Source organism: Limulus polyphemus, unplaced genomic scaffold, assembly GCF_000517525.1.
Source record: "Limulus polyphemus unplaced genomic scaffold, Limulus_polyphemus-2.1.2 Scaffold825, whole genome shotgun sequence".
NCBI lineage: Eukaryota > Metazoa > Arthropoda > Merostomata > Xiphosura > Limulidae > Limulus > Limulus polyphemus.
The window spans coordinates 29392-55507 of NW_013666435.1; the positions used below are offsets into that span (position 1 = coordinate 29392).

At 30.7% G+C, this 26116-nt stretch overlaps 1 protein-coding gene across 1 annotated transcript in view; it reads right to left on the reverse strand.

Annotated features, from left to right (window-relative positions):
• Positions 1-26116, reverse strand: part of LOC106460735 (isovaleryl-CoA dehydrogenase, mitochondrial-like) — a 44183-nt gene that overhangs the window by 12045 nt on the left and 6022 nt on the right. Inside the window, exons 3-9 of the mRNA XM_013920471.2 lie at positions 23610-23661; positions 22942-23111; positions 20451-20544; positions 14253-14389; positions 11638-11734; positions 10289-10382; positions 9385-9466 (exon numbers count right to left, since the gene is read on the reverse strand). Coding sequence (XP_013775925.1) covers positions 9385-9466; positions 10289-10382; positions 11638-11734; positions 14253-14389; positions 20451-20544; positions 22942-23111; positions 23610-23661 — 726 coding nt within the window. The remainder of the gene's footprint in view (positions 1-9384; positions 9467-10288; positions 10383-11637; positions 11735-14252; positions 14390-20450; positions 20545-22941; positions 23112-23609; positions 23662-26116) is intronic.

Below are 26116 nucleotides of genomic sequence, written 5' to 3' on the forward strand. Positions count from 1 at the left end.
GTGGGGAATGTTGGAGAGTTTTTCAACAATAGCTGGTGGGAATTTATTGGTGTGAATAAAGGAATGCTTTGTGTTTAATTTCTTCATTTATGTAGTCCATTGTGGCTGTATTTATGAGGTTTTTAAGTGTATTGATTTTTTGTGTGGGATGTAGAGGCCAGTGTGTGTGTTCTTGCAGTGAATTTTGGTTTTAAACTGTGTGTCCGATCTAATAATTTTGAGGTTAAGAAAGGATAACTGTTTATTGTTTTCATGTTCTATGGTAAATTTGATGTTGGGATGAATGGAAATTATGTGTTTAAAGAAAGTTAGTGTGTGTTCTGTAGCAGTGAAACCAGCAAAAGTGTCATTGACATATCTGTACCAGTATAATGGGGGATGAAGTGCAGAATGTATGGCTTGTGTTTGATCTGGGTCATAAATGTATTGGCAAGAACAGGCAAAACAGGATTGCCCATACTTAAACCATCTATTTTAAGGAAATGTTCATTGTTGAAAATGAAGTTGGTTTTAGTCATTGTAAATTCTAAGAGAGAAGCAAAAAGTGTGCTGCGGATGTGCATTGACTTGTTGGAGTCATTAATGTAGAGGTTGAGTGCAATATTGCAAGATTCATTGGCAGGGACTTCAGGTGAAGAATGACACGACATCAAAACTAGCCATTAAGGCTTTCGAATTTAGTTGTTCTAGTGTATATTTTAAATTGAAGGTATCTTTAAAAAATGAACCTGCAGATGTTACATATGGTGTGAGAGCCCAGGCTATGTATTTGCCAAGATTGTAGTTGAATGAATCATAAGTGGACAGTATAGGTCATAGGGGCAGTCCTGTTTGTGTGGTTTAGGAATGCCATAGAGTTCTGGTATGCGTGAATCAGTTTTACCTAGATAAATATAAAGATTGCCTTTATCAGCTTTTAGAATTTTCAGAATACACTGACAAAAAGAATGACATCCTTTCCAATAAAAAGAAATTCAAAGCCATCCCAAATTACCCAACAAACACACATGAAAAACAATTAAACAGAACTTTATTACAAATAAAAAAATATAATTTAATTACTGACGATCTTTATTTTTATCTACATAAAACTGATTCACGCACAAAATGCATCTTGATAGAGTTTAAGAAATGCAGAAAACTTGTTCAGATTGAAGGGTATAACATTATAGATACTTATATCTGTCTTGTATCATGTACTTCAGAAAGTATTCATGTAAATTTCTAACTTAAAAATGAAAGTTGGAAAACAAAGTGAAGTAATCACCTATGAATAATTGCAGTCTTGGAACTACATATTAACAGTAATCATGAATAAAAAGTACAAACTCACAACAGTAGTTCATAACATTAGGAGGTTTTTTTTTTGGGAAGTTTAAATACTTTTGCACTCAAACACAAATTACTGTTCAAGATCTACTCAATATAAGGAGTTTTATTCTTCATGGGTAAAGAAACTGAGTCAGACAGAAAATTCTAATATCATTTCACTCTAAGGAATATGGTGGTGTAAAATCTTTTAGGGAAGAGAAGGTTTATGTATGGTATTATACATGTGTATGTAGAAAAATATTTTACAAACAACAGTTGCAGGTTAAGTTATTTAGCCATTGAAAAACTTCAGTTTTGAATAAATGTTTAGTAGGTTTTCAGATTAGTAATTTCAAATACTATACTGCATCAAATAAGGGGGAAACAAAGTATCAACTTTATATTTTACAAACTACTAAGTGTATTCTAGTTTAAGAAAGGGCTTTATTTTTCTTTTAGTCTCTGTTGTCCATTTTGGAGCGCACTAAAGATTGCCGGGAGGTAGAGAGTACACCAGGAATAGTTGATATGTACCATAGAGGCAAGAAAAGCGCCAGTAAAATTCATGTGGATACATCAAGTCCACAGCTGCACAGGTGAAGTTGTTGTTTGTATTATCTTGTAATTGTAATTCTGTTATATTAATATACGTTACCATTATTTCTCAGAATAACTAATAAAGTAAAACTTAGTTTTACAGATTTGATTTCTTTAATGTTTTAAGGCTAGGAATATTAGTTTGAAAATTAAAATTTTTTGTTTCTCATTTTAGTGGAAGGTCTTGTACATATCAGCATGGAAATAATAATAATAGTGTTTTTATGAAAGTATGTGATCACTGAGTTAATCCTTTACTGATATAAATGAATCAGTGTATTTATGATGGTTAAAAAAGGTGAATAAAATTGCCTTTGATAATATTTATAAAACTGGTACAGTGTTTATATGTTGTGAGGTATGTGTATTTAAATAATGTGCCAGTTAAAAATGTGGTACTGATTCAGTGTTATCCAACTACATTTGTAAGGTCTAGAAATGTTTTAAAGAAAAATAGAGTATTTTCATATCTTGGTATTAGTGACTAGATGAATTGTTTTCTGTTTGTTTTTTATGCCTCTGAAACTTTCTTTTGTTACAATATGAACTGTCTTACTTTATTAGTTTTGATAACTAATTATCAAATGCCCACACTTTCCAGGAGTGATGCAAGTTCTCGATCAAGTCAGCCAACTTGGCTTTCAGTCAGTTTGGATGCAGCATTGGGTTGTCGCACCAATGTCTTCCAGGTTCACAAGCATGGCACAAAACGTCCTAGTGAAAAACACCAAACAAGTACTCCAGTGGCTTCTAGTGTCTCTACCACTGTTACTATACACCCACAAGCTTCCCCTGTTGTGTGCAGGTAGGTTGGCTTTATTGAAACATTTGCAAATATTAAAAATATTGGAAATCCATATCCATAATAGTTGCTGTTTTTATTAATATATTTAACCATTTTATGCTCATAAGTTATATACACTTTATATTTAGAATACTCTATGTAAGGCTAGCAAAAATGTATTTAAGACCTGAATTTTCTACATATATGCACATGTAAGTTGGAGTGCTCATTATTAGTAGATGTATTTTTTTAGTTTTTTTGTATGATCCTGTGAGATAAACTAGTTACAAATAGATAATTGTGTATAATGTTTTCTTAGCTGCCTAAAATTCTTAATTTTTCCTTTAGGCACGTATTAGACACTCTTATAGCTTTAGCAAAAAGTTTTCCAGTCCATTTTTTGCCAGAAAAAGCCAAAGAGGAGAGAATCAGCAAGGAAACCAACCAAAACCAAGAGATTAATAACAAAAATCAAGGCAAATCAGGTGGCTCTTGCCCTCGAAGCGAATCAAAATCCTCTCTCTCCAGTACCACAGCAAGATTAGAACCAACTTCTGTAAGACCAGAAACTGACTTTTGGGAAGTACTTGTTAAGTTGGATTCATTGAACACAAGTCGAAAAGGGAAAAATGTGATGAGGACTCACAGTAGTAGTAGTAGTAATAGCCAAGCAACTTCTCTTTCAGAAGAAGAAGCCAAGTACCAGAGTTTGGAAGCCTCTGCAGTTGCGCAGTTAATCAGTATGCTTTGTCATCCTGTTGTGAAACGTAGCTCTTTGTTAACTGATAAGCTACTTCGGTTGTTAGCTTTAATCTCTTTAGCACTACCTGATCAGGAAACTCAAACTTATCAGAACCAACTCACTGCACCAGCCTCAACACCACGACAACAAAGTGGTGGACTGTTGGCTAGAGCAATTGAAGCTCCCTCTTGTGGAAGAGATGAAAGGCCAAGTTCAACTGAAGAATCATTACCTAGTGAAGATGTGACAGGTAATTTTGAAAATATTCAAGTGTTGTGTCTATTAAAAAATGTTTTTTTAAATGCTCATTATGACTATCAGAAAATTTAGCATCAAAATATCATTTTTTAAACATTTCAAACCCCCCCCCCCCTAATATATGTACAAATGAATCTTTAAGTTTTTGTTTATTTTTTTTTTAAACTGTAAAAATTTTCATTCAAGAAATAATTTGTTGACAAATCACTGATTATGTTAAAAAGTTTTGGCTGATTATAGAAATGCATTTTGTGTGTGTGTGTGTGTAGAAGTTGCTTGTCCGATACCCTAAAAAAAGTCTCCTGGTGGGTCAACAGTAAGTTTACAGACTTACAAAACTAGAATCCAGGGTTCAATTCCCCACTGAGGATAAAGTGCATATAGTCCAGTGTGTAGCTTTGCACTAAAATAAACAAATCTTCAAAAAGAATTGTATATTTCATTTAAATGAAATTTTTAGTGCAAAATCTTATTTGTTATAGCATCATTTTTCAATAATTATGTTTTAGTACTGAATTCTGGAAAGAATATGTTTTTGATTAAATTTGGTGGATTTGACAACAATCCAAAATTTGGTTTATAATTTCCAGATCTTATCCCTTGCCAATTACGTTCTTCTTCTTCATTTTTGTTTGACAACTCTGGCTGATAAACACTTGGATAGAGTAAATTTATCTGTAACCAATAATAATTTTCATTTATTTTGAAGAATTCTTAAATACTAAATTGGATACTAGTACAAAAAAAAACTATGATATGTTAAATGTTATTAAAACTTATTTTTTGCAGAGAAAAAGTCAAAACCAGCTGTACAAGTTTCTAAAGAGGAAGAAGTAAAAGAACCAATTGTGTTAGAACAGCATCTGAAACTGGCAGTTGAGGTAACTATTAATATATTGGATGGTGATGGATTCAGGCAGTGTACTTACAACTTGAGAAAAAAACAAAACATTATGAAATATTCAATCACTAAATATTACACATGTGATTGTCCAATTTTTCTTTTAAAATAAAAATTATTTGCAGCCATAAGCACTGAAGAATGTTTTATTGATAATCTAGAAAAAAAATGTTATATTGGTTCACTGACACAAGTGTCTATGAAAGTGTTATCAGAAATTAAAACTTCATTTTTTTGTGCTGAAAATAAAACCACTAGAAACATAAACCATAGTTCTCTAGTACCTTCTAATAACAAACGCAGCACAGCTTGACGTGTTTTTGGACATCCTCGGGAAAGACGCAGTAGAAGAGCAGTGGCATCTTCAAGACCTTCTTCAGAACAGGCTTTCGAAGTTAATACCTGAAATTAAATTTTCTTTCTAGAGATCTTTGTTCCTGACACAGCAAAACTTTTTTCTTTCTTCCTCGCTTCAAGCATGATCAAATAAAGTAAAAAATACATCTAACCAAAACAAGTGGAATGTATGGTCAAGAATGATTACTTCTAGCTACATAGCAAATCCTATTTGTTCCCTTTACCGGAAATGTGGTGTGTTCACATATTTCTAGCTTGATGACTGAGCTCCGATCTTTAAATGCAAAGCTTGCAGCTGAAAAGGCAGTATCCGGAGAAGCAGATGACCGAGATCGAGAAGATGTTGATGCAAAAGTTGCCAAGGGCATGATTCATGACAGGTATGATATTTTTTTTGTGAAGTAAGAATATTTAGTAATGTAGATGAAGGAATTAAATATTTGTCTGTTATTGGTTTTGTTATTATGAAATAAATTACTGACTTACTTATGGTTAATATTTTCTAAAGAACTTCATTTGCAAAGTTTTTTTTTCTTTGAATGAATGTCAAATTTAAAAGCAATGTTTTAGTAAAAACCATTTAGTTTCGATTCAACTTGGTTTGAGAAGTTCTGTATAAATGTTTTCTGTCTTATTTTTAGGTTTACAAACACAGCAGTTGTTATTACAGCACCAGGTAAAGTTAAAGGAGGGGGTAGGGAGCTGCAACTGCCATCCATGGCTGCTTTGACAAGCAAAACTTCAAGCCAAGCTTTTTTTCTTAGGATTCTTAAAGTTATCATCCAGTTAAGAGAAGCTGCTCGAATAACTCATCGAAGGAATATGAGGGGAAGTAAGTTAGAAAAATAATAGGAAATTATCATTTTTTCAAAGAAATGGACTCATTGATTTTCAGAAACAATATTTTCTATCCAAAATTTGGATATTATTTTGTCCGTGTTGTTATTTTAATAGCAAAGTTTTTCATTGGTTGACTCGGTAATGTTTTTTAAGCTAGGAATATTTATTTGAAATTTATTTTATCCTTTAAGTCTGATATTTAAGTTGCCACAGTTTATTTTAATGATTGAACTACCATTTTTTTTACAGTATGAATTTCTTTCAGTGATATCTATTCTGTTTGAATAGCTTTATTAGTAATTAATGTTGTTTCATTAGTAGAACAGTATTTTGAAAAAACCAAAGTACATAATTATAATTGTTTAAGACATGAAAAATGTCATATTTTCTCTACAGTTTCATTATCCTCAGATATCGTTGTGTACCCTGCAGCTGCAGTTAGCCAGGGTTTGACAGAGTCACAGCCATTCCCACCTTTAGTGACTTCTACTGCTCTGGGAACTACAGGAGATAGCACAAGTGTAATAACATCAGCTCCAACAGAGAGTGCTCATACTGAGAGAATGACTGTTACCTCAGCACCCAGTTTGGCTATCTCAGATGTACTGGAAACAGTAACAGAAGCTCATCAATCATCAGTCACCCCCATGGAACTGGATTCTAGTGAGTGTTACCATGAAAAAAAAATAGTGTTTCTTGTGCTAAGAGAATACAGTTTTGAAAATTACAATCAAGATAACTTTCCCTCAAAGGAAAGTTTACTTTTTGTAGACCTCAGTTATCTATGCTGTTTCCCTTTCCACATTTTTAATTGTAACTTTTATGCTGTTCAAATTGTTTCCCATATTGTTTATCTACATATGTAAATTTCTTTATATGGAATAAATGAAATCAGTCCAAATTTACTTATAAAATTTAATGTTAAGTTAAATCTGGTCATTATAATTTAGGTGTTACTAGATAATTGTAGAATGTTTGTAGAACAAAATGTATGCAAGAAAGATATTAGGATTTGAAGACCCTGCTCTTTGCTTTATGCATGTGTAAATTAAGCACTTTACTCGTGTTTCTGCTTATAATGTTACATTTAACTATCTGTCATCAGGCTCTGGACCCAGAGCTTCACTTGCTAAAAAAGAAAATGAGGAAGAAGAATTGACACTTCCTCGACTTAGTGAGGAGCTTCACTTGGACGAACTTTGGGAAATGTTAAGTGAATGTTTGAAGGAACTAGCCGACACTCCTGATCACCATGCTGTGTTGGTTTTGCAGCCTGCTGTGGAAGCATTTTTCTTAGTCCATGCTTCTTCCACGGAAAAGGATACTCCACCAAGGTAAACGGAAAGTTTTTATAATGCTGACAACATAAGAAGGAAATACAACTAAGACTGAAAAAGTAAAAAAGGGAAAACATGATCAGCTTTACAATATTATTTCCTTGTATAGACTTCTATCACCTTTCAAACAATATCTTCAATAGCTTGTACTTTAAAAAGGGTATTTTGAATTTAAACTATTTTGCACAAGTCTTTAACAGAAAAGTTGACAATTTATCTCTCTCACTATAGGTTGGTTGAAGTGCACACTTCACAAGTTTTAATTCTCTCAACATGGGCTCAGTTGATTTTGCCATCCACGTAACCTCTTAGTACTCATTTAGTCTTTATAGTTTTGATACTACTAACTTTTAATTGTATTGCCCCAGGTAACCTTTACTGCACATGACACAAGGTTTCAGTGTCTTACATTCAAAATTTTATTAAACTACTTTTTGTTTATGTTATACCAATTAGAATAGCATAAAATCTTAGCTAATAACTCATATTTTAATAGTATACAAGTTTTACGTTCTTAATTCTACAAGGCAATATTTAAAAAAATCCTGAATTTCCACTAGTGTTACCCACATGACATATTTTCTCTTAGCATGTCATCATCCATATTTTATCCATCACCCCTCGAAAATGTACAAAATTAAAAGTAAAATACTGTCTATAAAATTGGTATTGCTCAGACCAACCATAATTTTTATAGCCTTCAATTTTGTTTGGCTACAGAGCTATTGAATAGAAAATTAGACCCCTCCTGCCACATCCTCTCTTTCAGAATTTGTTGATAGTTCTCTGTTAGGTTTAATTATTTATTGCCTATAACCAATAGAAAGTCAAGGTTTACATCTATCAAATGATGTATTGTACAACGTCATGTTCTGAACAGTTAGATGTCAATTTCACTCAGAGTACCAGCATTGTTCGTGTGGGAAAAGTAACAACTAGCTTGGATGAATTTGTAACAGCTCTTGTCACATAGTCAGAAAGCCAGGAATAGTTTGAGAGGTAGGTGAATTTGTCTACTTTTTTGCATGTTATTAGACTATATTCTTTGGTGCATTATGTAATCAAATGAAAATTATTAAGTGCATTACTATCTATAGTATAAAAAATTAGGGTTAACTCTCTTCAAAAATCAAACAGCAAGAAGATTGGTTAACTATTTTATTTCTTGTTTTCATGTTTATTCTTCATGTCTAATTATAAACATAACTAAAATGTAAAAATAGGGATCCTTTTAAGTTTATTAAGATTGGATTAGGTAAAATAAATGATAATAATATTATAATAAAAATGTTTCACGAGGCATATGCGAGCAGCTCATGTGTAATGTAATTTGTTATCAAGTTGCGTGTTCCCCGAGTGATTTACAACTTATAATGGTGCCAATAGTAATTAGACACAGTTCAAAGGACAATAAAACAATAAAATTTAATTACAAGTAGATGTATACGTTTACGAACTTAGAGCTACTTAGGATAAACGAATGTAGTTTCAGGTTACAATTTAAAGTCATTCTAGAAAGAAAAAAAGGGTAATTTAGGTTTATCTTGAATCTTTTTTTTTGTGGTTATAAGGTTGGTCAAATTGACTGATCCTGTTTTGAGATAGGGGTAGAGAAAATAGAGATAAATTATAAAGTTTTACTGAAGAAAAACGTTTGAAATGCATTTAGGAGGTTTTAGGGATTACACAAAGGAAATTTATTTATTCACTAAAATATGATTTTTTGTATGTGAAAGACATAATATTAACTGAAAGACTGCCAAATTTTGTGAAGATATACACACTAAAGTGATAGTTAGAAGTATTAAATCAATAAATACTTTAAACGTGTATAAAGAAATCACATGGTCATTCAAATAGACCGAGCCCGTGTTGAAAGAGTTAAATGAAGAACACGACAGTGATGTTGGTCAAAATAACAAGTATTAAAACATAATGACAGAAAATGGAATAGTCATTTTAATCGAACCACTTCAACTGGTATTTTTTATTTGTGTTTTTCACACAATTTTAAACCTTAAAAATATACAATTTATAAAGAAATATTTATATCCTTCAACTTCAATTTAATGTAAAAAATTTAAAATACTGTTCGAACTGAATACATTTTTTTCTTGGTTAGCTGAGCCTTGAACTACGTCAGAGCATAGTACATGTTATATTATAATTATTTATCTTTTTTTATTTGTAGTCACATCTTTGAGTTAATTTATTTGTTCTAAGTTCAATAAATAAGTAGTGAAATCATGAAACATACCTGAAACTCTCCAATTCGCTTCCCAAATTGTTTTCTCTGATGAACATAATCAAATGTGACATCACAGCAAGCCTGCATTATTCTGAAATGAAGCAAAACATTACCATGCATTTTCAAATGTTGTTTTTACATTTTATTTTACCATACACTCATTTCAACTTCAAAATGAAAGTTTTGATTATGAAGAAAAAATATTTAACTAGTGTGATTTGAAACTAATATCCATAATAAACAAGATGACTCTGCAAAATGCCTAGAAAGGTTCAACAGTTCTATAAAGTTGAGTACCATCAAATGTGACACTAAGATTAATGTAGCATTATCCAGATGATTTTATGTGCAACTTATACATGAACAGTAATGTTTCTAACAGCATCCACCAGTCTCCAGACAGTTTATATGTAACTTTCAATCTGTGTATAATCAATAACAAGTTTCTATGAAAACTTTGGCAGATCTACATGTAACTACCAGTCTTGATGTGCTTCACATGTAATTTTCACACTGTATTTTATTATTATTATTATTATTCACAGCTTATTTTTGGCAGCCAATAAAATTAATTTTTTTATAGGAAAAATGTATAAGAAGGTAACTTTAATTAATCAACTCAAACTTATGACTTAACTATATTTTATTATCTGTCCATTTCTGGAAATGCTCCCTTATATACACTTATACGACATGAATAACCAATTGGAAGCTCAGAATGTATTCCTAGTGGCTTGCTCAGCAATTTCAATGGACTTGGCACTATTTCTTTTTTTTTGAACCAATATTTCAATGAGGTAGACTATATAACATAAAACGACAAAAGTGTACAACAATACAACAGTGTAAAGTTTTTTTTCATCTGCAAATAAATTTGAAAGATGTCTTTTAGATTTAACTTTTTTTCTCTTACCCAACAGGTCCTGCTGCCAAAACGAGTCGTTCATAATCCAATCCATTCATTAAAACATACACTCCTTTGTTTACTTCTTTCACCAAGTTTTCAGCTGAAATAGAAAAAAATATACTTGACTGTAATGGCTATTGCTATATCCCCATTCTCAAATATAAGCAATCAGTGTAGAGTTAAAGAAAAATGTAACAATCTGTTCAATACATAAACTAAAAAGCAGAGCACTTTCATTAAGATTATTTTAACAACTACAAAAATAATATTCTTCCAAAAAAAAATAAATAATGACCATTTCCGAAGCCATTAGACAATTTCATTAAAATAATGAATAATCTGTTTCAATCTGTCAAACTAGTTCATTGACTACACACTATATTGTGGCTTTTTGTCACTAAAAAGTGATAGTGTCTCATCACACAATCTTTAGTACATTCCATGAAAATGAGAGAACGCTTTTCCATACAAATTGGAAAATTTCATTCTACATTTTATTTTTACTATAGTTATATACCAATATCGTCAGACACATCAATTATTTTATACATATTACCAGACTGACATAATTCTAATGATAATCTTGAGTGACTTTCAAGTTTAAAATAAATAAAAAAGGCTTCAAAATAAACTGGAAAAATTCATGCTAACTTTACCCCAACTCATCATTTGCAGTGCCATATATCTCATATACGTTTTTTTTCTTAATGCTTCTAAAGTTCTATAAGTTGTAAAATTTTAAAATTATTGTCAAACTAGACACATTCTGTAGCATGCCAGGTCATAGCTGTATTAGCAGGTATTTTACATAATTCAGCAGTCTTAAGTGTGGCGTAATGATATTAATATAATTGAAGGCCAACCTATGCTACTAAGTGAAAGATTGTATGATGACCTGAACAATGTTTTACCTTCACCTTCATTAAATGGCTAAAAGTGCACATTCTTTTCTTTGTTTTGAGTATCCAGGATGTATTATCAGAAAATTTGGAAAAACAAGTTGTTTTAATTAAAAAACACAAGTTTTTAAAACAATGATCACACACATAACCTTATTAACTTTGCCATTCCTATTTTCAACTATACTTTTATGCCTTTGTATACTGAATTTCATAATTTCCTTCCAAGTTAAAGATACAGACTGAAGAAATTTTCAGTAAAATTAATTTTTTCATATCTAGGTATTAAAAACAAAAAATCCAACCTAATAATTTGTATATTTTTAAACACAAAACTGCACAATAAGTTATTTGTGCTCTATTATACTCCATAACACAGTGCAAAAACAACTTAGTGTTAATCACTGATTACCAATATGTGACACACTCAAGAAACTACAATAATGCTTTCTTTACCAGGAACTTTGCAATCTTCAAATACCAATTCCACTGTAGGGGAACCTCTCATTCCAAGTTTGTCCAAGGTTTGGGCTACACTGAAACCAGGCATGTCCTAAACCACAAAGCATTTGTTAAACTTCCAAAATAGTTAAAAACAAGCAAAAATCACTAAATGCTCTAAACAAAATCATAAATAATAGATATGTTAATAAACTAATCCAATCTTAATTGTTTAATATTTAATCCTTCCTAATCAAACTGTCTGTTCATCTACAAATCATCTGGTAACCTTGTTTCAGATTATTTTTTCTACATGTCAAGTTGCATCCATGTGGAAAAGGTACAAAACTGATACAGACCCAAAGTAATGAGTTTATCTATATGAATCAACTTAAAAAAAATTCATGTGGTTTTATGCAGGCAAGGATATAGACAAGAAAATATAAAAAAAAACTATGGTTTAACTAGGGTACTGAACATAAAAAAACCCAAAGACATCATAAAAAAAGAACATAATACATCCTCAATGTTGTGAAATTCTGTGTACTTGTACAACAGACAGTGTTCTACATTTTGTTTCTTACTTTTTTATTTTGAAAAAAAAATGTTCTGAATTTGTTTCTTACCATATCTAAGTTATACTTCTTAACATTGCAATTTCAAAACTGTTTGTGTGTTTATGGATTTATAATGCATCATACAACATTGTTATTAACATAACATCATAAGTTTCTCTAAGAGTCAGTCCTCTCAGTGAAGTACAAATAGTGATTAGAGTTAGGCAATTTAATCAACAGAATTGATTACCTATGAGCAGAAATTATATTAATTAGTGTCACTTAAACTAATTGATTAATCATAATTTCAATTATACAACACTTGATTAGTTGATTACAAAAAAAATATAATAATAAAAATTATTATTTCATATTATTACTGTTTTTGGTTATTCCAACAATCTATTAATTGAAATTATGATTAAATCAATTGTCACGAAAATAATCAACTATTTGAAATTAGGGTTCCAATTATTGCTATATTTTATTATTCCATCTACTTATGTAATCGAAATATTGTCACCAAATTTGCTCCCCCTGTCTTTGTTATAACAAAGCTACTAAGGTGTTATCAGCCACTGTCACTAATTTTGAACTGCTGACTAATGGGAAGGCAAGTGTCTGGCAGCATCCACCCCAAGACTATATTTGTGGTTGCTGAATTGCTGAAGACAACTGGCTCAAAGCACCAGCTGCCAAATTTATCTTGTTGAACTACTGACAAAAGGGAAGGAAAATGTCTAGCAGTACCCACCATTAACTTTTGTTTTTTCTTGTAGTTACCAATGGCTTTAGGAATACTGTACTAATTGATTAATGAGGCCATTTATTTATAAATGAGTAAATAACACTAATCATTCAGCTCTAGACAGTATACAAAGCCATTACCCTTTTTGACTGTAACTACCACCAACCATGAACAGGATTTTTATTATGTCAAAGAGTAGGTGGATGATCCTACTTACCCTGTCAGTGGGAGATAGATTGAATGCTGAACGTTCAGCATCATTTCTTTAGGCATGGTTCCCTTAGAGTGTTTAAGGGTATACCCTCCATAAAACTTTGAAAATCAAGACAATCAGAAATACCATTTCCTGCATTTTCTTGCCTTTTTGAATCAACAACATGACCAGGCAACAAATGTATCAATTTACATTATAAATTTATGCATTTCAGCTTTATTTGCATTATAAGTGTTTTAAGCACTTTTACTATAAACACCATAACTTTGTTCATTTTGTAATTCTGACAATGCCTCTGAAATAGGTAGATCTAGTCATACAAATTTGAAAATGTTTATATTTTTGTGTGTGTTGTAATTTATTGAATTAATCAGTAATAGTATAATCATATTTCTTTACACAGACATGAGCAGAGAAAGAGCATTAAGTGTTTACAGTTGACTGTCCAACATTATGTATATAATTGATATATGATTGTAGGATGTAAGTAATACTTTCCTCAGTTTTTTTTCACTCAAAAGCATTAGAAATACCTTTAAAATTACTTACAAACTGGTGACAAAATCCTCCAAGGTAAAAAGGTAGCAAAAAATACATATATAAAACCAAAGTAGCTAACTATATGAATTATCATTAGCTGAAGTAGATGGGTGATTTATTCAGTACATGGTTTCAACTGAAAACCCTGAATGAATTAAGGTTTTATTGCTAATCAATGGGTTCTAGTCACGCTTGCAAAACAAGTTTCTTGACTAAATTTTCTGTTTGGAATACAATTCAATGTTTTTTAATTGTACTACATGGTTTGTAAAACTAAAAGATCTATAAAATTATTATCAGGCAATAAATCATGAAAAAACATAAAGGGTGGTTAAATAGGTTGATGCCAGGGACATTTTTTGTTGAAAAAAAATATTTTTTGGAAAAATCCTAACATTTTATAATTAACAAGTTAAAGTAATTTATTACACCAGGACATTCAGTCTTGTGGATGACAAAATAAACTGAAATAACTTTTGTCAAAGCATTATTTTGGTAATCATTAAAGGAGGATGATTGTATTGAAAGCCACTATGTAGTCTATTTTGATACACATACACAGTTGCCCTACCTTTTCTATAATAAAGGCACTAATTCCATGCTGTTGTTTTTCTGCTTTTGGATTTGTTTTGGCATACACAAACAGCACATCTGCTACTGACCCATTTGTAATCCAAAATTTGTTGCCATTTAGTATGTAGTAGTCCCCTAAAAAGAAAGTACAAGATGAAATGAAAATTAATAATCCCAAAAAATTAGCTTACAAGTTAAACTACTTTAATAATATTTTACCAACTGGTAATTCAGTTACTTAAGTTATGGTACATTGTGTGGGTATGTCAAAAATTAACAATACATCAAAAATATGGCATAGCTGATATAATAGCAAGGAATCGTAATAACAATGTATTTATACTTGCATTAACTCTCTCAACATGGGCTCGGTCATTTTGACAAACTATGTGAGCTCGTTGTACTAGTTTAAAGACTTTATAGATTTAATACTTCTAACTTTCAATACAATGTGTATATTTTCACAAAATTTGGCAGTCTTTCAGTTAATATTATGTCTTTTACATAAAAAAAAAAATAATATTTTTAGTGAAGTACTTTTAATAAAATAAAGATTTGTCCATGAATATATTGAGTATTTGTTTCAAATAGTCAGTGTGCAAAGTAATTTCCATGCTAAAATTAAAAATACTTTTCCTCATCTCAAATTTCCTTTGTGTAATCCCTAAAACTTCCTAAATGCATTTCAAATGTTTTTTCAGTAAAACTTTATAGTTTATCTGTTATTTTCTCTACCCTATCTCAAAATGGGAGCGGTCAATTCACCTGACCTTTTAAACACAAACACACACAAATCTAAATTACCCTTTTTTCTTTCTAGAATGACTTCAAATTGTAACATGAAACTACATTCATTTATTCTAAGTAGCTGTACATTTGTAACAGTATACATCTATTTACAATTAAATTTTATTGCCCTTTGAACCATGTCTAACAACTATTGGTACCATTCATAAGTTGTAAATCACTCGGGGAACGTGCAGCTCACGTTACGCTAACAAACTACATTACACACGAGCTGCTCGTGTGTGCCTTGTGAAACATTTTTATTATAATATTATTATTATTTATTTTACCTAATTTAATCTTAATAAATTTAAAAGGATCCATATTTTTATATTTTAGTTATGTTTATAATTAGACAAAGAATAAACTTGAAAAACAAGAAATAAAATACTTAACCAATCTTCTTTTTTCCTGTTCTTGGTTTTCGAAGAGAGTTAACCCTAATTTTTTTTATATAATAGATAGTAATGCACTTAATTTTTATTTAATTAAATAAGGCACTAAATAATATAGACTAATAACATGCAAAAAGTAGACAAATTCACTTACATCTCAAAATTTTCCCGACTTTCTAACTATGTGACAAGAGCCATTATAAATTCATCCAAGCTAGTTGTTAAATTTCCCACGGGAACGATGTTGCTACTCCGAGTGAAATTGACATTAACTATTCAGAACATAATGTTATACAATACGTCATTTGATAGATGAAAACCTTGACTTTCTATTGGTTAGAGGTAATATATAATGAAACTTAAGAGAGAACTATCAACAAATTCTGAAAAAGTGAATGTGACAAATGGGTGTGGCAGGAATGATCTGATTTTATATTCAATAGCTCTGTAACCAAACAAAATTGAAGGCTATAAAAATTATGGTTGGCCTGAGCGATAATGATTTTATAGTGAGTAATTTACATTTAATTTCATACTTTTTTGAGGGGTGATGGATAAAATAGGGATGATGACATGCTAAGAGAAAATGTGTCATGTGGGTAACACTAGTGGAAATTCAGGATTTTTTTAAATATTGCCTTGTAGAAGTAAGAACTTAAAACTTGTATACTATTAAAATAGGGATTATTAGCTAAGATTTTATGCTATTCTAATTGGTATAACATAAACAAAAAGTAGTTTAGTAACATTTTGAACGTAAGACACTAAATCCTTGTGTCATGCACAGTAAAGGACACCTGTGGTGCAAGGGTTAATGTCACAAAAATAATAAAGTTATGGAAATTAGTGTTTCTGTTTATTACTGTTTTGGATTATTCAAACTATCTGAATCTCATGTGAGACTGAAGATTATTTTATTGGAAAACTCCCCTGATTATCCAGCTCTAAAATTAGCAATAAGAATTTAACTAAATCTGAAATGGCTATAAAGCTTATGTGAGCATACCTTTCATTCTAGGAAACTAACTATACTAATGTATGCATTCTATTTTCTAATCTCTAAATTTTTGATATTTAATTGATTTCCACGTAATTTCAATATCTTGCTATTTCATAAATACTCATACAGTAGTTAGTTCTTCATTTTTGATAAGGATGAAATCCATGAAACTGTATTGGGAATTTGCATTGTCACTCCTATACAGTGTAGATTAGCCATTTAGTTAACAATGCAGCAGTCTTCTGATTGCTGTGACAGCATGCAACCTTTCCTATGCTTGTATATATAAGTAGTGATCATGTTTTATGCAAATTGGTACGATGACAATTTCTTATGAAACTGTTTCTTTCTTTCTTTTGAGATATATTTGAAAAGTTACTTAATGGCTATATGTGCTAGCCACACCTAATTGAGCTGAAACATGAAAGGGAAGGCAGATAGTCAACAGCATTCATTAAAAATTCTTGGGCTACTTTTGTTCCGATCAGAAAAATTAGGGTTTGGCTGTCACCCTTATAATGCACTCACAGTCCCAAAGAGGAGAGAACAATTTATATTTTCAGCAACAGGACATGAATGATGGACCCACAGAATCAGAGTCCAACATGCTAACACTTGTATCACACTCAGCCTAATAACTTTGTATTTCTATTATGGAAAAGGTATTTTTTGATTAATGAAATGTTTATCAATAGTTTGCAGTTGTGTTTTTATAAACTCAAGGATGCAGTTCAGATTAACGTTATAAAAACTGTAACACTGCATTTATATTGTTTACCAGCAATATGGCATATGAAAGATGCTGTAAGTTGTGGCCTAAATGAAGCCTGTATAAACCTCAGTAATTCCTACAAAATTGTAATTAGAGTTATTTCTCTACATAAAGTAACACCATGTAAGTCATTATAAGTTTAATTTATGAGTCTTGGGTTTGGTAATAAGCCAAACCCAATATTTTCACATTTAAAGCAAGGAACCATTACACAGCTTATTAAGCTGTTGTAATCATTATCTTTCCTGTTGTATGTCAAGTAGTGCAACATTCTGCTAGTCTGGAAGATACATGTAGTGATCACTGGCTAGATCACATATGGCATAACACAGTTAACACTAATAACTATACCTGCTTTAAACAAGTCAAACTCCCTCCCTTTCCACTACTTTATGTTGCAGTTTCTTGTAGCAAAATATAATTCATGAAGTAAAACTGAAATGACTGACATGTAATCATCAATGGTTAAAGAAAATTCAATGTAGAATCCTAAAACACTAATGATGAAATTAAGCTAGTCATTTCATTTACATAACAACATTGATCTATTCACAATCAATTGCATTTGGTATTAATCTTTTCTGTGAATGAAATTAAAAAAATGCATTTTTTTAAGAAACTACATTAATATATTTATATACCAATCATAATTTATCAATACCATAAATATTTACAACAATGTTTCTTTAGAAGTAGAGTTCCCCAATGTGTACATACATAAATAAATATGCATAAAAGAAGAGAAAAAACAATTATAAATTTCAAATAAAAATAATGAAATTGTGAGATAACAAATTCTGTTCTATTTTTTTTTTTAAATGACCATGCTTGTTTTTATTATTTTCTTCTATCAAATAGTTTATCTACACGTTTTTAGTTGCATTAAAATGGTAACTCACCTTCTACATAATCATTGGTATTTTGATTTGTTTGTTTGAAGTTATGCACAAAGCTACACAAGGGGCTATCTGTGCTCTGCCCACCATGGGTATCGAAAGCCAGTTTCTAGCATTGTAAGTTGGCAGATATACTGCTGTGCCAATGGGAGGGCTCATATTTTGAGTAAATATATATGTGTGTATGATGAAACTGACACCAGCTTCCCTAGTGCTGATGTACAGATAATATTAATGTAGCAGAAGAGTATGTAAATTTATTATCACACAAGGCTGTAAAGTCGTGACCTACTCTGTAAATAAATACCCTGCCAGAAGCTTCACTAAAAGAGAGGGAGAGAGAGAGAGAGAGTCATGAGATAGTTATTGTTGTTTGTCACTTGATATCGAAGGGTATCATCTGAATATTGTATTTGCTATATTTTGTATTGGAATTAGGTTTTTCTTTCTGGTTCTTGTTCCTGATTCCATTATTATTGATTCATTATTATTTATGATAAAATGTTTATTAATAATGGTGTGAAGTCCTGGCCAGGCATTTGTTTATTAACTGTGTCAAATTTATTTCTAAGTGTTGTTGTAGTGAATAAACTGTGTTTTTGTTGTCAAACCCTAATTGTAGCTGTGTGTTCATTTTAGACTGAGGTTTTTATAGTTGTTCTGTAGTTGTAAGTAACCTACAATATTATGGTAACATGTAGGTTTTTAGAGTTGTTCTGTAGTTGTGAGTAACCTACAATATTATGGTAACATGTAGGTTTTTATAGTTGTTCTGTAGTTGTGAGTAACCTACAATATTATGGTAACATGTAGGTTTTTACAGTTGTTCTGTAGTTGTAAGTAACCTACAATATTATGGTAACATGTAGGTTTTTATAGTTGTTCTGTAGTTGTAAGCAACCTACAATATTATGGTAACATGTAGGGTTTTTTTACACTGGTATTGCACTGTAATATTAGTACATGAGGCAATAATAGGTGGTACAAACCAACTTCTTTTTCAAAACTTCGATAATAAAGTACTAGTCTTGTATACTTTGTCTCTGATAATGTGTCTAACAATTTATGATTTGTTTTTGTACCTTATTACCTTATATTGTCTCATTCTGTTAGTTTTGTTGTTTAGTTCACATGTTAGGCATATATGAGACAAGTAGTGTTACCCTATATCTTTGCCTTAAGGAAACTTGTGCACAGATGTCACTGTGCTAGGAGAGTACTCAGAACTGCTGAACAGCTGTAAAATATTACATTATATCATAATGTAGGTGGTTAGCTTGCCAGTTTGCCATTTCTTCTGAATCATGAACAGTTTAATTTAAAAGAATGATAATGAATAATATATGGTTTTAAAATAAGTAATATAGTGTTAAGGCTTCCTTACCTAAATTCTGATGTGTTGTGACATTAAAAATAGATGAAAAATTACGTTTCACTAACTTAATCAAATTCACACCATAACAGTTATTGTCAAACAGTTTGCTGATGTAAATAGTGTCTCAATCACTGCTGCCTCTTGTATTCCAGCTAGCCTGAATAACCCTGGTACTGGGTGAAAGGCCTCATCAGCACTACATATACTAGAGTTAGTATGGTTGACATATTATTATATGTTCTTCTTTCCTTTCATTCATAAGATCTTATTAATTCTAGAAGGTTACCTATGATAACATGTGGTGTTTCAACATTGCACAACAATTCTGAGTAACCATCTGGAGTATTATGTAGTGTTTTAAAGTTGTTTAGCAGTCAGTAGTAACCTTCTAGAACATATAACATGTATTGTTTAAATTTTACATCAACTGCTTTATGAACATATTGAGACAGGATGGGTCCCTGCTCAAAATATTTAGGTAAATAAGACAATAACTTATTTTAAAATCAAGTTTTGAGATACTTTATTTACAGATTTTATCCAAGTAGTTAATTTGGTCTGTATTTCAAAACAGAATCAAGAGTACTTCTGAGCTTTTTACATCTGAAATTTTAGTCTCCGGCAAGTGCAATTGTTTGCGAAAAACTGGCAATGTAATTGTGTTTACACTAATGTAAACATAATGTATTTTTAAAAGGAACTCGTATTTAAAAGATAATTTTGCTCCATAATCCAACCAAAACTCTTGACTGTTTAAAAAATAAATGCAACCAATGAATGAAAATGTTTGATTTTTATTTTTCGATCTTCTGCAGCCAAGCAAGTATGTTATATTTCAAATTAGAATCTACATTTAAGGTTAGCTTTGCTCTCTAATACAATCAAAGCTCTGAAAGTTTACACAATAAGAATGGGCAAAACAAATTTGAAAATTATTTATTTTTGATTCACAAGTAAAGATTTTGATCTCACCTTTCTTTTCAGCTTTCAATTTCATGGAGACAACATCAGATCCAGAGCCAGCTTCACTCATAGCCAGAGCTCCAATATGTTCTCCACTAATCAACTGTTTGAAAAAAACATTCATACATTTATAATAACTCATCATGTTATGAAAACATGTAGATTCAAAAACAAAAAAAAACCCTATAACCCAAGTTTGCATCTGATGAAGAAAGGCCCATCTTTTGACAATGCTTTGGTTACAAGGTTTTGCTTTTTTTTTGTCTTTTATATATAATAAGCAAGTCTTAAAAATAATTTTTCAGATTATTATTATTATTATTATATGTTGCAATATTAGCAGTAGAAAATCTTACAAAACAAATACTCTTAATCAAGAAGCAAAAAAGTGCTCTTAACAATCTCTTGGTATTCCTAATTTAATGTGTAAAATAATTAAAGTGATACCACATGGCTTCAGTTATATATTATACAAAAGCTAAGATCACTTAGATATACATTCAAGGCTATGATAATATCATTAAATTTTTGTTAATAATAATGATGTATAATTTATTTTTTTATAGTGCTAACTGTAGTTGAGAGCTCCTTGTTTCTTGCATGTAAAAAAACAAATAAAACAGATTTATTATTATTATTATTATTAATTACCATTCAATATGTCACCTAAGATTTTGTCAGGGGCCAATCTACTTAAAGCAACATGTAGAGATAAACCTAAATATGCAGAAAGGCAAAAGTAAAGGTTAGAGTATTTCTAATCACTTGCATGCACAAAAATAGTGGAGTAACAACTCTCTTTCTTAAAATAAGTGATAAGTAGTTCTAAAGACAGCAATATTTTCTCAATAGGTAAATAAATGGGTCCCAACATTCTCCTACATATAAAATAAGACCACTTCACAAAATTAGTCTTTTATTTCCCTTCACAAGATATATTTTAATCTATATTTAATGAACATCCCTTCAATTTAAATTATAGCTAAAATATTCACATTTAAAACGAATTTCAGAAAACGTAATAAGATTTTTCACATGCTATTTTTCAAAAAAATTTTACTCATACTTGAAAACTTAAGTGAAACCTTGGAGATTTCTTCAAAAACATTTTGCCATAAACCTCTACCAAACTTCTAGTTTCCTTTCCACTCTTTGTTATTACTGGTCAAGCAAACAAGTTAGCCTGGCTTAAAGAGCAAATTTTGCATTAATTTCATTAATTTTCTGTACAGGTGAAGAAAAATTATCTATGGGCCTATGACATTATATTTTTCAACCTACGTGTTTACAGTTATATCCTTCTGTTCCCATAGAAGAAGATATTAATATTTTAGTGAAAGCTAATGTGAACAACAGAGAATATCTAGAATTATACAACATCTCTGTGTGTAATAGTATCTACATTAATTAACACCAAACATCAAACATTTGGTGCCTAGGCAGCAGCCTATGTTGCATATCCTTAACAGCTGGCATGCCCACTCAGAGGCATCATCTCTCAAAACCCAGGCTATTTGATTTGTAGATGAACACACTAACTACTATAATACAATTCAGTCACTGTTCATTCCATTTAGATATGGGTATAAAAGTTTTGAATGAAAAAACAAATGTGTTTCTATTTATATTTTTCTTAGCTGTTTAACAAACAGAGACAGGCTATTGTTACTAACATTTAATTTAGAGTAAACTGTTATTGAAAGTAAATTGTGCTCCTGACAAAGCTGTCACACTAAATATTACATAGTAATAAACTTAAGTATAAATACAGTTAATATTAACATCAAAAGAAAGGACTGTGTTACAAACAGCAAGACCAAACTTATGATGAAATAGAATAAAATAACCAAAATACAATGCTGTATATCCAAAACAAAGTTACCAGGGTACAGACTATAATGTGAGATATTAGATGTGTTCTGGTTTTTGGAAGATACAATATATATATATAATGTATCTGAAACATTGTATGATTATTTGTTGGTGTAAGTAAAAAATTTTAATAATGAGAAAATTTTAATGTATAAGTATAAATGACAGAACTAAACATACATTTTTGTTTTGTGATTTTAACTAAGTCAAAATATAATTTTTGAAATTAAATAAGCAATATTTATTTAGGACGTCTGATCATAGAAAATCAGAATTTTTTAACAGCCTTTCAAATATCAACAAATGCTTTTATCTATGACCAATCATGATCTAAAAAGAAGTGAAACTCCCTTGCCTACAATTGAAAACAAACATTTGATTTTTGTTCTACAATGATAATGCATACATTTAGTTCAGGACAATAAAAAAAATGTGTTGTTTTGTAAGACTAAGCATTTAGGACAAGGTTAAATGTGATGACAAATGTTTTTAAGGCAAGCTAAACAAAAGTAAAATGAAAAACACACATGATATGGTGTTGACTTCTTGTTCTCGACTCCCAGTAAGTGCACCTATTCATGATCTCAAGTTTTCATTTAAAAGCATGAGAATAATGTGCTTAATTTACCTTAGGTAAATATTTTTTCTTCTGTTCTTTGTTCCCATTTCTAGCTATCTGATTGACACAGAGGTTTGAATGTGCACCATAACTAAGAGATATGCCTGGAGAAGCTCGAGACAGTTCTTCAACAATAATGCAGTGCTCTAAGTAGCCAGAACCTAAGCCACCATCTTCAGCTGACAAATAAAATATGTGTGTATATAACAAAACCTTATTCAAAATTTTCACTTTTAAAACTTCCATACATTTAGAAGTTATAGAAATACTTCCCACTGTATCTGAATAACTGGTTCACAAAAACCAGTTATTAAAGGTAATTTTAGATAAGATCTTTGACAAGAAAGGTAATGCTGAGTGGTATGAATGGACATTTTTGTGGGTGACTGATGAACTTAATGGTTCAAAGAATATTCTCTTACTTTGATCATTTCTACAAATTAATTATAAATGTAGTCTTCATTCCTAGCATATACATCAAAAATAGGACATGTTAAAGTGTATACTTCTACGTATCTTTTATTAAGAATCTCTTTAATTCTTTGAAATTACTTATCAAATTTTTGAAGATAATTTAAGTATTAGAAAAATAAGACCAATTACTTTATCTGCTTTCAGTACAATAATTTAAATTTGATTTTTATTCAAGAAACAGATAAAAAAAGTAATCCACTTACCAGGGACAGTCACTCCCATTAAACCCAAGTCTCCCAATTTTTTCCAAAATTCCTACAATGAAAGACAAAGATAAATTTTAACGTAAAAATATGATAATTTTTATTATTAGGGTATTAATTCCTAATTTGTTATACTGTTTTGTTATATTTTTCATAACTGCTTTTATTCCAGTGTAATTTGGTACAACCTTTGGTATATTCAATGTTTTAATATCAACCACACGTGTGCTATGTAGTTGAATTAGTATCACTATTAAGCTTGTCTTATGTTAAAATATTCATACATATATATATATAATTTACCAAGTTACTGATGTATTATTTAATATACAAAAATGAGTAACTTTATATATGATTAGAAAAGTAATGTATTTCTTAGTTTAAGAGTTGGTAACTTCAAGTAGGTTATTAAACTACTGGTTAGGGTTGTTAATGATATTAAAATAGAGTATTAAAGTAGAGACAAATTAGAGGTGACATTTAATTATGATAAGTTGAATGTTATGCATTTGGAATATCATAAATTACACATATAATTTAGAAGAAGTCCTCTTAATTATGTGGATGAGAAAAAAGTATCTCAGAGTACTCGTTGATACACTTCTTAAGCCTTCAAGACAGTGTTTTATTGCAAGTCATACAGCTAATAGAATTTTTTGGTTGTGTATATGTAATATATACATAAAGAAATATTGAAAAGTCATAAGAAGCCATTATTTTGTTATACAAGTCACCAGTTAAGCTTCATTTGTGTGCAAATATGTTCCCCTTATCTTGAGAAGAACAGTGGGATACTGGAGGGGTTTAAGAGAAGGGCTAGGGCTACTAGGATGGATGGGTTGCCTTATAAGGCTATATATGTTGAAATATCTTACCTTGTTCTATCTTGAAGCAAAGTAATAAGATTATTGTGTCAAAGTTGTTCTTGCTGAATTCCTTAGGTTGACAAGAGATTGTAAATGTCATAAACATCTTCAGTTGAGGCAGTTTTATTTTTCCAGTAAGGTGGAAAATATGTGATACAAGCTGACATATAGTGGTAGAGATTACAACTTTACAGTTTAAAAAGAGGATTGAGGAATATTTAGAAGATCAGTGCTGGATTTAATGATTAGTTTTCTGTTGTTGAGGAGAGTTGGGAATCAGAACATAAAGGATGTGCCAAGAGGCCCCATAATGTATTTATGTCTTTGCAGAGGGACTTACTGTTTTTCTATTGTCTCTTCTTCTTCCAATCACTTTTAAATTGATAGCCATTCCTTCATTTCTCAGCAGATTGACTTGAAAATTTAGGGTTTTACCTTCGTCCAATACACACAGACACTTTGTCATTTTTATAATCAAAGCTTTTAAAGGATTTTACAGAGTCAAAGGCCAAACTATTCCCAAAACATGTATATTTTGAGCCCCTGTTCAGTCATACTTAAAGTAATCAAGATGAAAATTGGCACAAATATAAATTTTCATGTGCCCAACACTTTGACATTAATTGGCCCATTTTGAGTCCTTTTATGGGGGGGGGTCAATTACTTGGCCATATTTTCACAAACAAACAAAAATGATGGACTGGCCTATATTTAGTAATTACAGGAGGCCAAGATGCCATATAATGAATGATTTTAGGGGTTTTGATAATTACTCTGCCATATTTCAGCCAATTCATATGGGATTTGGTACAGAGATACTTTTTCCAGGTCCCATACATATATGTACATAAATGTCCTATATGCTCATTTTTAGTCATTTCATGGGTGGGGTCAAAAGGTTAAATAAACCCATAATCTTAGAAGTTTGGGTCAATTACTTAGCTTTGTTTTGACCAACTTACATGGAATTTGGTAAAAAGATAGTCTTTGCAGGTCCCAAACAGATACATATAATTTTGGAATTTGTCTTTCGCTCAATTCTTCAGCAATGAAAGTATAATTTGGGGTTTTAACGAACTATTCACGTGTATGGGATTTGGTATAAAGATACTTTCTTACAGGTCCCAAGCAGTGATATACAGTTTTCAATTTTTCTGGTGTCAAAATTGATCATGTTGGGATTGTCTGGCAAAGACAGGTTACATTCACCCATGAATGTTGGCTTCTTAATTATAAAAACATGTGTAATGTTCTCATTCACATCTTTGAGACTGTAGGCTTTTAGTTGTCATGGGCTAATTGGAATCTAGAAAGTTCAGCTTACCAACCAGGTTATTTATTTTAATCACTCCAAACTGTACACTACCTGTACAATGTACACTACAATGTTATTGTAAAGTGCAATTTTATGTAGTCCCCATACTTCTGAATAAACTATCACTACCAAATTTAACGTGTTAATGGGCTTATATCTTCCTATACTCAAAAAGTTTGTATTTGAACTTCTGACTGAACACTGACTATGTTTATTTCAATGAACTTAATACAGGTTACTTGTACATTTTTCTTACAAATCAGGAAAAAGTTTTAGCATCATAAGTTTATACTTTTTAATACTATTATATATTGTTTACATACATT